The following is a 14,488-nucleotide window of genomic DNA, read 5'->3' as shown; positions in this document are numbered from 1 at the left end:
GTGTCAAGTGGGGTTCATATTTGTGGGGTTGATGTCACCTTTGTATTGTCCGGTGACATCAAGCCTACGGCTTAGTAATGGAGAAGCGTTTATAGGATTTGTAATGGATAGGTGTCTTATAGTTGTATGGTAAATGAAGACACAGCTAAAATAAAGTCCTTTATTTGAAATAAAACAAAACACACTTTTACTTTTTTATTTAAAAATAACAAAACACAGTTATACTCCCCTAACACCCATTCCACTGAATCCTTCATCTTCTGTAATAAAACTAAAATAAAAAACAACAATATCCCTCACCTGTTCGTTCGTCTGTCCCACGCCGTAAACCATGTCTGGGGATTAATAGTTTTCAACCTGGATGGTGCCAAGATGTGACGATCCAGGCTAAGAACCACTGGTGAATGAGATACTGCAAGCACAGAATCAGTGACGTTATCGAGGTTACTACTGATCACTGAGGCCATGTTCCCAGCCAGGCAGAACTGCCACAACGTCAGTGAGATCCGCGTTAGCACAGTGAGAAAAAGTTTCACAGTGCAGAGGCGAGTTCAACTGCGGTGACTTCACCTCCGCATTGTGAAACTTTTTCTCACTGCGTTAGCGGGATCTCATTGAGGTCACCGCAGTTCAGCCCAGCTGTGAAGGCAGCCTCAGTAACTAGCAGTAAACTTGATGACGTCACCGCTAGTCACTCATGTTTTATTACAGGAGACTAGGGATTCAGTGGAATTAGGCGTTTGATAAGTATTACTGTGTTTGTTATTTTTAAGTAAAAAAAAGGAAAAGTGTGTTTTGTTTTATTTCAAATAAAAAACTTTATTCTGGCTGTGTGTTTATTTACAATATAACTGTAGGATTAGTAATGGGTAGATGTCTTATAGACGCCTCTCCATTACTAATCCATGGGCTTGATGTCACCGGGAAATACAAATGTTACATCAACCCCACAAATATGAACCTCACTTGACACCGCTACAGGGCAAGTGAGAAGAGCCGGGCAAAGTGTCAGAATTGGCGCAACTAATAGATGTGCCTTTTCTAGGCGACTGTGGGCTGCTATTTTTAGGCTGGGGGGTCAGTACCCATGGCCGCTTTCCAGCCTGAGAATACCAGCCCCTAGCTGTCTGCTTTAGCAAGGCTAGTTGCCAAAAATGAAGGGGGGGATCCCACATCATTTATTCTAATCATTTATTTAAATAATTTAAAAAATCAGAGTGGTGACCCCTCTATTCTTGACAACCAGCCTTGCTGAAGCTGACAGGTGATGGTTGCAGCCCCAGCTGTGAGTTTTGCCTGGCTGGTTATGAAAAATAAAGCGGAACCCACACTGTTTTTTGTAAATTATTTATTTACAGCACAGGAGTCGGCTGATGAATACTCTCATCATCTGCTCTTGCTCTCACTGTTATTAGCAGCAGCAGGCTTCGGCTGATGGGAGCAGCAGTCCCATCAGCCGACACCAATGACCGGATGTAAACTTTATACCTCTGATCACAGCTTTGCACTCATGCTGTCATTAGGGCACCGCAGCTGTCTGACCGGCAGTGGTGATTTTACTACCAATTCGAAGCAGTATTTGCCGTGCTGTCATGCACATGACAGCACGACAAACAACCGGTATTCGGGGGGCTGAACTGTACCCAAACAGTAACATGGTCTTCCTGGTGAAGTCCGTGTTTGAAGTCTGTGCCTGAATAGTAGGTGTTCGGTACAGATGCCAAACATTACTGTTTGGGTTAGCCCATCTCTACTTTTCACATGTGAGGGCAGCACAAGGTCTGATGTGATCCATGAATCATTTCTCCCTCCCTCAGGAAAACAGAGGATAATTGAAGATGGAAACATTAAGGTATTTCTGTTATTTATCCCTTTTTATTTTAGAACAGTTTTGCATATTTGTCTGCTGTTTTATTTTTACATTTTTTAAATATTTATTGTCAGCACTGTATATTTCTATATTAAAGCTGAAAATCTTTAATAAGTTTGACCTTCTCTGCTCTCCCTGAGACAATAGACCACTTAGGCTTGGTTCACACGTAGCGGAACTCTCGCGGAAATTACCTTGAGAATTCCGGAATTCCATTGCACAGGAAAATCGCATTTTAAATTCCCGTGATTTTCCCGCGGAAAAACTAGCATTTTGCAAGCGTAATTAGCTTGCAGAATTGCTAGCGTTTTCCAAGCGATCTGTAGCATCGCTTGGAGAACTGATTAACAGGTTGGTCACACTCGTCAAACATAGTGTTTGACGAGTGTGACCAACCTTTTACTATTGAGCTGCCTATGCGGCATCAATAGTAAAAGATAGAATGTAAAAAATAATAATAAAAAATGTTTTTGTTATTCTCACCTTCCGACGTCCCGCACAGCCTTCCCGCCTCTCTCCACGCTCCCGATCCCAGTAATCCTTTGCGACAATTACCGCGATGACGTCCGTTCTCGCGGGATCGTGACATCTCACGGTCATTCGCGATGACATCGCGCGAATGACCGCGAGACTTCGCGATCCCGTGAGAACGGACGTTATCGCTCGCAAAGGCTTACTGGGACCGGGAATGTGGAGAGACGTAGGAAGGCTGTGCGGGACGTCGGAAGGTAAGAATAACAATATTTTTTATTTTAAATTCTATTTTTTAAAGGGATATGGTACCCAAAGCCCGGAGGACAGTCTCCTCTCCTCCGGACCGTGGGTACCATCCGTAAATGTTCTGCTTACTTTTCGCATGGTGTGCACAGCCACATGTGGAAAGTAAGCAGAACAATGCATTCTTATGGGTGCGGGATCGCCGCGATTCCGCAAAATTAATGAGCATGCTGCGTTTTTTATCGCGAAGCGATTCCGCCACGGTAAAAACCGCAGCATTAGCACAGCATTGCGGAATCCCATAGGAATGCATGAGATGCTTAATTTTCGCGTTTTTGTGGCAAAATTGCACGGATAAAACCGCCACGGAAACACGAAAAAGACGCCACGTGTGAACTCAGCCTTACCCTCTCTCCACTGTTGATCTATATACAACCTCCTCTCCTAGCTATTATCGTTAACAAAAAATTGTTGTCAAAATTGTAGAAATGTCATGATAAGGATTATTGAAAAATGCTTAACTTTATATTTATTATACACATTTACAATAAAGAAAATTCTGTGTGAAAATGTACATAGCCTTTAAAATATAGTACTAGTACCTAACATAGTTGTAAAAAGCAGATAAACAGATTGATTACCTCCTCCACATGGTTTGGAACAATGAGACCATTTTTTCAAAGCCCACTCATACTCCACCACATCCTCTTCCAGAACATAATTGTTACCTACATTTAAGGAATCTTCATGTATCATGTACTTATAAGACAATGAAATTTTAACATTTCCATTAGGAATGACCTGAAATACAAAGAGAATGCAATAGCTGTAATGTTGATGGTAACATGCAGAGGTCTCACAAGAGCTGACTGATTTTATGTAATATTATAACATTTTCATTGTCCCAACTGTTCTAGGTATCATCTTACTACAGGATAAGTGACTACCTGCTGATTGCTGAGAATGGGGTTTTTGAAATGCTCCTCTAATTGTCTATGGCATTTATGTATATAGCCAAGTTACTCTACAGGAGCATATTGGAGCTCAGTTTTCGGTATTGGCGGCAGACACAAAAAATTGGACCTTTCGAAATCAACAAGTTCTAATTTACGCTATGGTTAGGTCATAACTTGACAAGCTGAGACAACCCCTTCACAGTATTACTATCACATTACTGTCTTCTGTACATTTTACAAATGTTGTTAGAAGTGTAAAAATTGCATTTTAAGAAAACTAATAATGCACCATATTCATAAGTGATACAAATGCTACCAATGTAGATAATGCACAAGATGGAAATGTATTGGCAGACATTCATGTTCCATGTGACAATATTGCCACTGCTCAGCTAAACAGTCGGACTACTGAGAAATTAAAAGTAGTAAATGGAGAAGTGGTGCATCATTTACACGATCATTCTGTGAAGATTATTATTATTGGCAGCAGGCTTTCTGCTTACACAGGACAATGTGATGGTGATAACTTTAACCCTTTCAGCCCTGGACAATTTTTTGTTTTCATTTTTTCCTTCCCTTCATCCAAGAGCCATAATTTTTTTTATTATCCAGTCAATATTGCCGTCTGAGGTCTTGTATTTCGCAGTACAAGTTATACTTTTGAATGACATCATTAATTCTACCACATAGTGTACTGGAAAATGGGAAAAAAAATTCCAATTGATTTGAAATTGCAAAAAAAGTGAAATTTCACAATTACTTTGTGGGTATTGTATTAACCATGTTAACTATACTGTAAAACTGACCTTGCAATATGTTTCTTCAGGAGAGTACAAAGATATCAAACATGTATAGTTTTTTTATTTAAATGATGAAAAAGAATTGCAGATTTGCATGAAAAAAATGTAGCTATAGTCGCCATCTTCCAAGATCAGTAGCATTTTAATTTTTTCGTGATTTGGGACTGGGCGAGGGCTTATTTTTTTGAGCCATGAGCTGTCGTTTTTATTGATACCATTTCTTGAGTAGATATGATATTTTGATCACCTGTTATTGCAATAAGGGGTAAATAAACGTAATTGTGTAGTTGTCGCTATTTTTCACATTGCGCTGTTTACCGATCAGATTAATTTTGTTTATATTTTGACATATTGGACACTTCTGAACGCATTGATACCAAACGTGTTTTTTTTTATTATTTTATTTTCATTGGCGCAAAAGGGGGATATTAGAATTTTTTAAAATATTTTTAAAACTTTTCTTTTCTTTACTTTATTCAATAGTCCACTTAATAGACTTGAAGCTGCTATCATCCAAAATCAGTATCTTCTATGCATGCAGGCCACAAGCTAGCATACACAGGAGTATTGTAATGACAGGAAAGGGGGTCTTCAGCAGACCCTTGGCTACCATGACAACCCATCGGCGCCCAGCAATCAAATGAGAAGGGCACCGATGTGCAGGATTAATGAAGTGCTTCCAGTCAGCGAGTGTTAAATCCCACTGTCAGTGATTGACAGCGGGATATAACTGGATAACAGCCACTGGCAGAGCAGCGCTCCTCCCATGGCTGTTAAAGGCACATGATGACTGATTAAATCAGTCTGGAAGGGGAATGATGGCACACTGTCCTTTTAAAAGAACTCATGGTCCCGACTAATAGAGGTAAGAACATCAGCACCACCAACAAAAATGAGACTGTTACAAATGGCTTACACCCTGCTTGCCACATTTCCCAATTCCTGGCTCCTGCTGCACACAGGTCCTCCTTGACATGAAAAAGATCTTGCGATTTACATTATTGCTCTACTAGACCTTGCCTACCTGCACTGGCAACAAATGTACTTGACAAAGGCCATTCTTGGTCGAAATGTTGTACCACATCTATATTTGACTCCATGTCAGATCAAAATAAATTTAAACTGCAGCAAGACCTACAGTCTCATTTTCTTTTGTGGTGCTGAGTTTAAATCAGTCATCATGTGCAAAAATGATACGGCTCAGTGAGTGAGCACGCTTAAAAGGCAGGGACACAACATATGATGTAAATATACGTCATTTGCCATGAAGAAGTTAATACTAGCATTAATGATCAAATCACCCAATCTGATAATTGGAACAAGCTATCATTAGAATGCTTGTCGGTCTGTCTAAACAGGCCCACAACCCCTTCTTACCCGTTTCCACCTTCCTGACCAGGATACATTTTTCAAATTTTGCAAGTGTCACTTCATGAGGGAATAACTAAAGAATGTTACTCAGTTTTTTGTGACACATTGTACATTATGTTTGTAGGAAATTTAGGTCGATACGAATTGCATTTACTTAGGAAAACATTAGAAATTTATTACATTTTCAATATTAGAACTTTTAATTTTTATGCCCTTTAAGGGCATTTTTAAACTGATCGTCTGTACAAAATAGTTAAGAAATTATATTTCTATTTTGTGTCACCACCCCATTTAAAACTCCTGTTTTGCTAGGATTCTAGAAGTGTTAAAAGTTTAGCATCAATTTTTCATTTTATCAACAAAACTTAGAAAACCTATTTTTAGGGACCACTTCACTCTTTAACCCCTTTACCCCCAAGAGTGGTTTGCAAGTTAATGACCAGGCCAATTTTTACAATTCTGACCACTGTCCCTTTATGATGTAATAACTGGAACACTTCCGTGGATCCCGATGATTCTGACACTGTTTTATTATGACATATTTTACTTCATGATAGTGGTAAAATTTCTTTGATATGATTTGTGTTTATATGTGAAAAAAATGGAACTTTGGCGAAAATTATGAAAATTTCACAATTTGCCAACTTTGAATTTTCATGCCCTTAAATCACAGAGATGTGTCACATAAAATACTTAATAAGTAACATTTCCCACATGTTTACTTTACATCAGCACAATTTTGGAACCCAATTTTTTTTTTGTTAGGAAGTTATAAAGGTTAAAAGTTGACCAGCGATTTATCATTTTTACAACACCATTTCTTGGAGGGACCACATCAAATTTGAAGTCACTTTAAGGGGTCTATATGATAGAAAATACCCAAAAGTGACACTATTCTAAAAAGTGCACACCTGAGGCTATGTGCACACATTGCGTTTTTTTAGCGTTTTTGCTGCGCTTTTCCGCTGCGGAAATGCTGCGAAAACACTATGAAAATGCATCCCATGCAATGCTATGGGATTCCGCATTGCTGTGCTAATGCTGTGGATTTTTCTGCTGCGGAATCGCATAGCGGTAAAATCCACAGCATGTTCATTCTTTGTGCTGAATCGGAGCGATTTCGTCACCATAGGATTGCATTGAAACGCTCACTTTACGCATGTGGCCATGCTCACCATGCGTAAAGTGAGCGCTCCATGTGTGGATGGTACCCAGGGTCTGGAGGAGAGGAGACTCTCCTTCATGTCCTGGGTACCATAATCCTGTAAAAAATAGAATTTAAATAAAAAATAGTAATATACTCACCCTCTGATGGCCCCCGGAGTCCTTCCCGCTTCTCACCACGCTGCCAGCATCTTCCGGTCCCAGTGATGTTTTGCGCGAATGGCCTGAGATGATGTCGTGCACTCGCGAGCGTGACGTCACAAAGGTCCTTTGTGCAAAGCATCACTGGGACCGGAACTTACCAGGAGCGCCGCTGAGGAGATCGGTGGCCGTCGGAAGGTGAGAATAACCATTTTCTTAATTTTTTTAAATTATTTTTAACATCATATCTTTACTATTGATGCTGAATAGGCAGCATCAATAGAAAAAAGTTGGTCACACTTGTCAAGCACTATGTTTGACAAGTGTGACCAACCTTTCAATCTCTTTTCCAAGCGATGCTTGAAATCACTTGGAAAGCGCAAGCATTCTGCAAGCTAAATATGCTTGCAAAACGATTGTGTTAAGCGGGAAAACGCATGCGAATTCCGCATATCTTTTACCCGCTGCGGGAGTTGCAGAAATGCTGCGGACATTTCCGGAGCATTTCTGATCATGTGCACATAGCCTGAGGGTGCTCAAAAGCACATTCAAGACATTTATTAACCCTTCAGGTGCTGCACAGGAATTTTTGGAATGTTTAAAAAAAAAACATTTAATTTTTTTTCACAAAATATTTACTTCAGATCTATTTTTTTTATTTTCCAAGTATAACAGGAGAAATTGGACTGAAAAAAATGTTATGCAATTTCTCCTGAGTACGCTAATATCCCAAATATGCAGGTAAACCACTGTTTGGACGCATTGCAGAGCTCGGGAGGGAGGGAGGGAGCGCCGTTTTAATTTCCAATGTAAAATTGGCTGGAATTGAGATTGGATGCCATGTCACGTTTGGAGAGCCCCTGATGTGCCTACACAGTGGAAACCTCCCACAATTGACACCATTTTGGAAACTAGACCCCCTTAGGAACTTATCTAGATGTGTGGTGAGCACTTTGAACCCTCTAGTGCTTCACAGAAGTTTATAACGTAGAGCCGTAAAAATAAAAAATCATATTTTTTTCACAAAAATGATATTTTTGCTCTCAGTTTTTTATTTTCCTAAGGGTAACAGGAGAAATTGGACCCCAAATGTTGTTGTGCAATTTGTCTTCAGTACACCGATAACCGATATGTGGGGGTAAACCACTGTTAGGGTGTATGGCAGAACTCAGAAGGGAAGGAGTGCCGTTTTACTTTTTCAACACAAAATTGGCTGGAATTAAAATCGGATGCCATGTCATATTTGGAGAGCCCCTGAAGTGCCTAAACAGTGGAAAGCCCCGACAAGTGACCACATTTTGGAAACTAGACAACCTAAGGAACTGTGTGATGAGCACTTTGAACACTCAAGTGCTTTACAGAAGTTTATAACGTAGAGCCATAAAAATAAAAAATAATTTTTTAACAAAAATTATCTTTTTGCACCCAATTTTTTATTTTCTCAAGGGTAACAGGAAAAATTGGACCCCAAAAGTTGCTGTTCAGTTTGTCCTGCGTATGCTGATACCCCATATGTGGGGGTAATCCAAAAGAGAGCCAGATTTTACTGTTATGGTTTGCAGGTGCCATGACTCGTTGTGAGAGCCCATGAGGTGCCAAAATAGCAGAACTCCCCTCAATGAATTCATCTAGGGGTGCAGTGATCATATTGACACCATGGGTGTGTCACAGAATTTTATACCATTGGGCAGTAAGAACAAAATAACTACATTTTTACTACCAAAATTTTGTTTTAGTCAAAGATTTTACATTTTCACATAAGAAATGGGTAAAAATGGCAACAAAATTATTCCACAATTTCTACTGAACGTGGCAATACCCCATATGTGGCTGTACAGTGTTACTTAGCCATGCAGAGAGACTTGGGAGGAATGGAGCGCTATTTGCCTATTCAAGTGAATGGGTCTGTGCACATGTCAGTGTGTTCCACGGACCATGTGTCTGTGGGCAAAACACACTGACATGTCCTTTTTTAATGTCAGCACGGGCCACAAAACAAACAGCATACATACATATTGTACACATAACACACATGGATGTCATCCATGTGACATGAATCAGTGCCAGGGAGGAAGTGTTACAGTAAGCGCTGTTCCTCAGCACTGGGTGCTGAACAATGCTCTCATCATTCTAAGATGAGAGCCGTGTTCAGCACCCAGCGCCGGGGAACAGCACTTACTGTAACGCTTCTTCTCTGGTGCCCGTCCTTGTGGTACTGATGCAGCACACGCATGCCACACGTGTGCTGCAAGTACTACACACACGGACACTGACATCTCCGGTAATGGAAATATCAGGACGTGTGAAGAAGGCGGTATAGCGAGTTTTAAAGTTTGGCTGCTGTCACACAATAAAAGACACTTTTTATTGCAAAAAATAGTTTTTGCATCACCAAATTTTGAGAGCTAGAATTTTTCCATATTTTGGCCCACTGAGTCATGTGAGGTTTTTATTGGTACCATTTTTGGGTACATGACATTTTTTGATCGCTTTCTATTCCGATTTTTGGGAAGCAGAATGAACAAAAACCAGCAATTAATGAATTTCTTTTGGGGGGGGGTGTTTACACTTTTCCACGTGTGGTAAAATTGATAAAGCATCTTTATTCTTCGGGTCAGTATGATTACAGCAATACCTCATTTATATCATTTTTTATGTTTTGTTGCTTTTATACAATAAAAACTAGTTTATATAAAAAATTATTATTTTGCATCGCTTTATTATGAGAGCTATAATTTTTTTACTTTTCCGGTGATGGAGCTGTATGGGGGCCTGTTTTTTGCAGGACAAGATGATGTTTTCAGCGGTACCAAGTTTATTTATATCTGCCTTTTTGATCTCGTGTTATTCCACTTTTTGTTCAGCGGTATGATAATAAAGCATTGCTTTTTTACCTTTTTTTATGGTGTTCACTAAAGGCGTTAACTAGTGGGACAGTTTTATAGGTCGGGTTGTTACGGATGCGGTGATACCAAATATGTGTACTTTTATTGTTTAGATTATTTTTTTCATTCAAATATTTATTTAGTGATAGAATATATACAGTGGGGAAAAAAAGTATTTAGTCAGTCAGCAATAGTGCAAGTTCCACCACTTAAAAAGATGAGAGGCGTCTGTAATTTACATCATAGGTAGACCTCAACTATGGGAGACAAACTGAGAAAAAAAAATCCAGAAAATCACATTGTCTGTTTTTTTTTCATTCGATTTGCATATTATGGTGGAAAATAAGTATTTGGTCAGAAACAAGCAATCAAGATTTCTGGCTCTCACAGACCTGTAACTTCTTCTTTAAGAGTCTCCTCTTTCCTCCACTCATTACCTGTAGTAATGGCACCTGTTTAAACTTGTTATCAGTATAAAAAGACACCTGTGCACACCCTCAAACAGTCTGACTCCAAACTCCACTATGGTGAAGACCAAAGAGCTGTCAAAGGACACCAGAAACAAAATTGTAGCCCTGCACCAGGCTGGGAAGACTGAATCTGCAATAGCCAACCAGCTTGGAGTGAAGAAATCAACTGTGGGAGCAATAATTAGAAAATGGAAGACATACAAGACCACTGATAATCTCCCTCGATCTGGTGCTCCACGCAAAATCCCACCCCGTGGGGTCAGAATGATCACAAGAATGGTGAGCAAAAGTCCCAGAACCACGCGGGGGGACCTAGTGAATGAACTGCAGAGAGCTGGGACCAATGTAACAAGGCCTACCATAAGTAACACACTACGCCACCATGGACTCAGATCCTGCAGTGCCAGACGTGTCCCACTGCTTAAGCCTGTACATGTCCGGGCCCGTCTGAAGTTTGCTAGAGAGCATTTGGATGATCCAGAGGAGTTTTGGGAGAATGTCCTATGGTCTGATGAAACCAAACTGGAACTGTTTGGTAGAAACACAACTTGTCGTGTTTGGAGGAAAAAGAATACTGAGTTGCATCCATCAAACACCATACCTACTGTAAAGCATGGTGGTGGAAACATCATGCTTTGGGGCTGTTTCTCTGCAAAGGGGCCAGGACGACTGATTCGGGTACATGAAAGAATGAATGGGGCCATGTATCGTGAGATTTTGAGTGCAAACCTCCTTCCATCAGCAAGGGCATTGAAGATGAAACGTGGCTGGGTCTTTCAACATGACAATGATCCAAAGCACACCGCCAGGGCAACGAAGGAGTGGCTTCGTAAGAAGCATTTCAAGGTCCTGGAGTGGCCTAGCCAGTCTCCAGATCTCAACCCTATAGAAAACCTTTGGAGGGAGTTGAAAGTCCATGTTGCCAAGCGAAAAGCCAAAAACATCACTGCTCTAGAGGAGATCTGCATGGAGGAATGGGCCAACATACCAACAACAGTGTGTGGCAACCTTGTGAAGACTTACAGAAAACGTTTGACCTCTGTCATTGCCAACAAAGGATATATCACAAAGTATTGAGATGAAATTTTGTTTCTGACCAAATACTTATTTTCCACCATAATATGCAAATAAAATGAAAAAAAAACCAGACAATGTGATTTTCTGGATTTTTTTTTCTCAGTTTGTCTCCCATAGTTGAGGTCTACCTATGATGTAAATTACAGACGCCTCTCATCTTTTTAAGTGGTGGAACTTGCACTATTGCTGACTGACTAAATACTTTTTTTCCCCACTGTATATTGATTTTTAATTTTTTTTTTAAGATTTTTACAATTATTTAAAAAAAATCTTTTACTTTTTTTCTGACTTTTTTACTTTGTTCCACTATGGGAAAATCATTTTTTACAGGCATATTGCTTCTATAGCATGCACAAGAAGCAGTATCTGCATGCTATAGAAGCTGTGAGTGCTGCACTTAGGGTATGTGCACACGTAGTTTTTAGGTTGTGCGGATTTTGTTGAAAAATCCGCAGGTAAATCCACAGGACAAAAGTCCTGCGGTTTATCTGGGATTAGCCTGCGGTTTTGCCTTGCGGTTTCACACCTCATAATGGATAAGGTGTGAAACTGCAGCGGAATCTGCACAAAGAATTGACATGCTGCGGATTGTAACCCGCAGCACAACCACGCGGAAAAATCTACATCGTGTGCACAGCGTTTTTTAGTTTATCATTGAAAACAATGGTACTGTACAACTCACCTAAATCTGCTGCAGACCTGCAGGGCCAAAACCGCTGCGGATCTGCAGCAGAATCCACACCATGTGCACATAGCCTAAGTGCACTGACACTGACAGACTTCCTGATCATGCACTGCGCATGGCAGGAAGTTTCTTATCTCTGGTGACCGAATGTCGTTATTACGATATCAGGTTACCATGCCATCACGCAGTTGGGTCCCCGATCCAAAGGCAGAGAGGCTGTCAGCCCTTTGCCTGCTCCCGGAATGCTGCGATCATGTTCAGTCACAGTATTTCAGGGGTTAAAGTGCCCATGTGTGAGGCTGATCGCTATGACGTACTATACCATCCATGGTCAGACAGACCTAGGTCACATGGACGGTATAGTACGTCAGATGGCAAAGAGGGTTTAAAGAGAATCAGTCGCCACATTTGACCTATCTAAACTATTAATATAGAATGCTGAAATCAATCCTGATTGTTGCCATGGTGACCCGATGTCGTCACCGGAGCTAGGAAACTTGCTGATCATACGCAGTGCATGATCAGCAAGTTTCTCTGTTAGTGCAGAGCTGACAGTTTCAACAGCTGCCAAATCCCCATGCTGTAGAAGAGATCAGTCTACAAAAAATGATAGTCCCATAGTGGGACAAAGTAAAAAAGTTTAAAAAAAAAGTTAAAACTTTTTTAAAATAATTGTAAAAATATAAAAAAAAAATAATAAAAAAACAAAGGATATTGAATAAATAAATATTTGTATGAAAAAAATATAAACAATAAAAGTACACATATTTGGAATCATCGCGTCCATAACCCGACCTATTAAACTGTTCCACTAGTTAACCGCTTTAGCAAACACCATAAAAAAATAAAAAATAAGGCAAAAAACAATGCTTTATCACAAATATAAATAAGGTATCGCTGTAATCATACTGACCCGAAGAATAAAACTGCCTTATCAATATCAATTTTACCACACATGGAACGGCATAAACCCCCCCAAAAAAAAATCCTGAATTGCTGGTTTTTGTTCATTCTGTCTCCCAAAAATCGGAATAGAAAGCGATCAAAAAATGTCATGTTCCCAAAAACGGTACCAATAAAAACATCAGCTCATCCCGCAAAAAAAAAGCCATGAGATGACTCTGTGGGCCAAAATATGGAATAATTATAGCTCACAAAATGCGGTGATACAAAAACTATTTTTTGCAATAAAAACTATCTTTTAGTGTGTGACAGCAGCAGAACATAAAAACCCGATATAAATCTGGTATCGCTGTAAACGCACCGACCAGAAGAATAAAGTCGACACATCACTTATACCGCACGAGGAATGACGTAAAAAATAAATAAAAACAATTCTTCACCTGCTGTTGATTGTTTCATTCTACCTCCTATAGATCGCAGTATGGCTTGGGGCACGTTTATCCTGCGCTCTGTGCTGAGCGCTTGCACAGGGGTTTCCATGTAAATTTCTGAAATACGTGATTCAAACGAAACTTCTGGCAGAAGATTTCCTATAATGATGCAGATGGAGGCACTGTGGATGCCATACGACCTGTGATCTGGCAGTGTCCGTCTTTTTAGGATTGCATAAAAGTGGCGTCGGCCATAGTTTTGTGCACTTCTGAAAAGGACACTGCTGATCAGAGGCCAGACGGAGTCAAGAGAATCTCTGCTGCCTCATTATAGTGAATGGATCCCTCGAGTGTCTCACCTATCATGTCACTCAGAGATTTAGATGGAAATCCCAAAGTAAGTGCTCAGCGTAGGACGCAGGAAAAATGTGATCCCAAACGTTATGTAAAATGGTCATAATAAAAGCTTTAACTCAATCCACAAAAAAGCAAGCCCTCATTCAAGTCTGTCATCTGTTAAAGGAAACATAGGGGGCCTCCAAGTTACTGGTAGCACAAAGGTTCTGCAACAGCAAAATGGCTCCTGATCCAAAGAAATTCAGCAGATTCTTTGCTCCCAAATCCAAATGCCCCCTCCTTTCTGAGCCCCATGGGTTGGGTTTAACGCACTGGTGACTGTAACATACTGGTGACTGTTTGCAAATTTCACTTGGTATCAGTCATTGCTGCTTGCTTCTGGAAAATACCCATGGAGTCTAAATAGTCACCACACCTGTAGATAAGTTCCTCAAGGGGTATACTTTCCAAAATGTCACTTGAGGGGGGATTCTGCACTTCTTGTAATTAGGGGCTCTGCACATGTGTGGCGCCCCTGAGGCTCAGTCGCCACAGAGGTACTACACCTTCTCCTAAGGTGTAGTGCCCCACCGCCTAGGTAAGTTGGGAACTCCTTTCCACACTCCAACATCTGCATCCCACACACAGGATAGTTCAGTAGGTCCACCTAGCAGCTTCAGGC

General features: G+C 40.4%; 1 protein-coding gene across 4 annotated transcripts in view; it reads right to left on the bottom strand.

Annotated features, from left to right (window-relative positions):
• Positions 1-14,488, bottom strand: part of LOC141087889 (A disintegrin and metalloproteinase with thrombospondin motifs 2-like) — an 851,362-nt gene that overhangs the window by 111,130 nt on the left and 725,744 nt on the right. For all 4 annotated transcript variants that reach the window (XM_073573740.1, XM_073573737.1, XM_073573739.1 and 1 more), the window contains one exon: positions 3,229-3,388. In XM_073573740.1, the coding sequence (XP_073429841.1) occupies positions 3,229-3,388 (160 nt within the window). The remainder of the gene's footprint in view (positions 1-3,228; positions 3,389-14,488) is intronic.

Source organism: Dendrobates tinctorius, unplaced genomic scaffold, assembly GCF_039654945.1.
Source record: "Dendrobates tinctorius isolate UK_male_01 unplaced genomic scaffold, ASM3965494v1 ptg000036l, whole genome shotgun sequence".
Lineage (NCBI taxonomy): Eukaryota > Metazoa > Chordata > Amphibia > Anura > Dendrobatidae > Dendrobates > Dendrobates tinctorius.
Note: the sequence above shows the minus strand (reverse complement) of the source record. Positions and strands in the feature narration are given on the sequence as shown.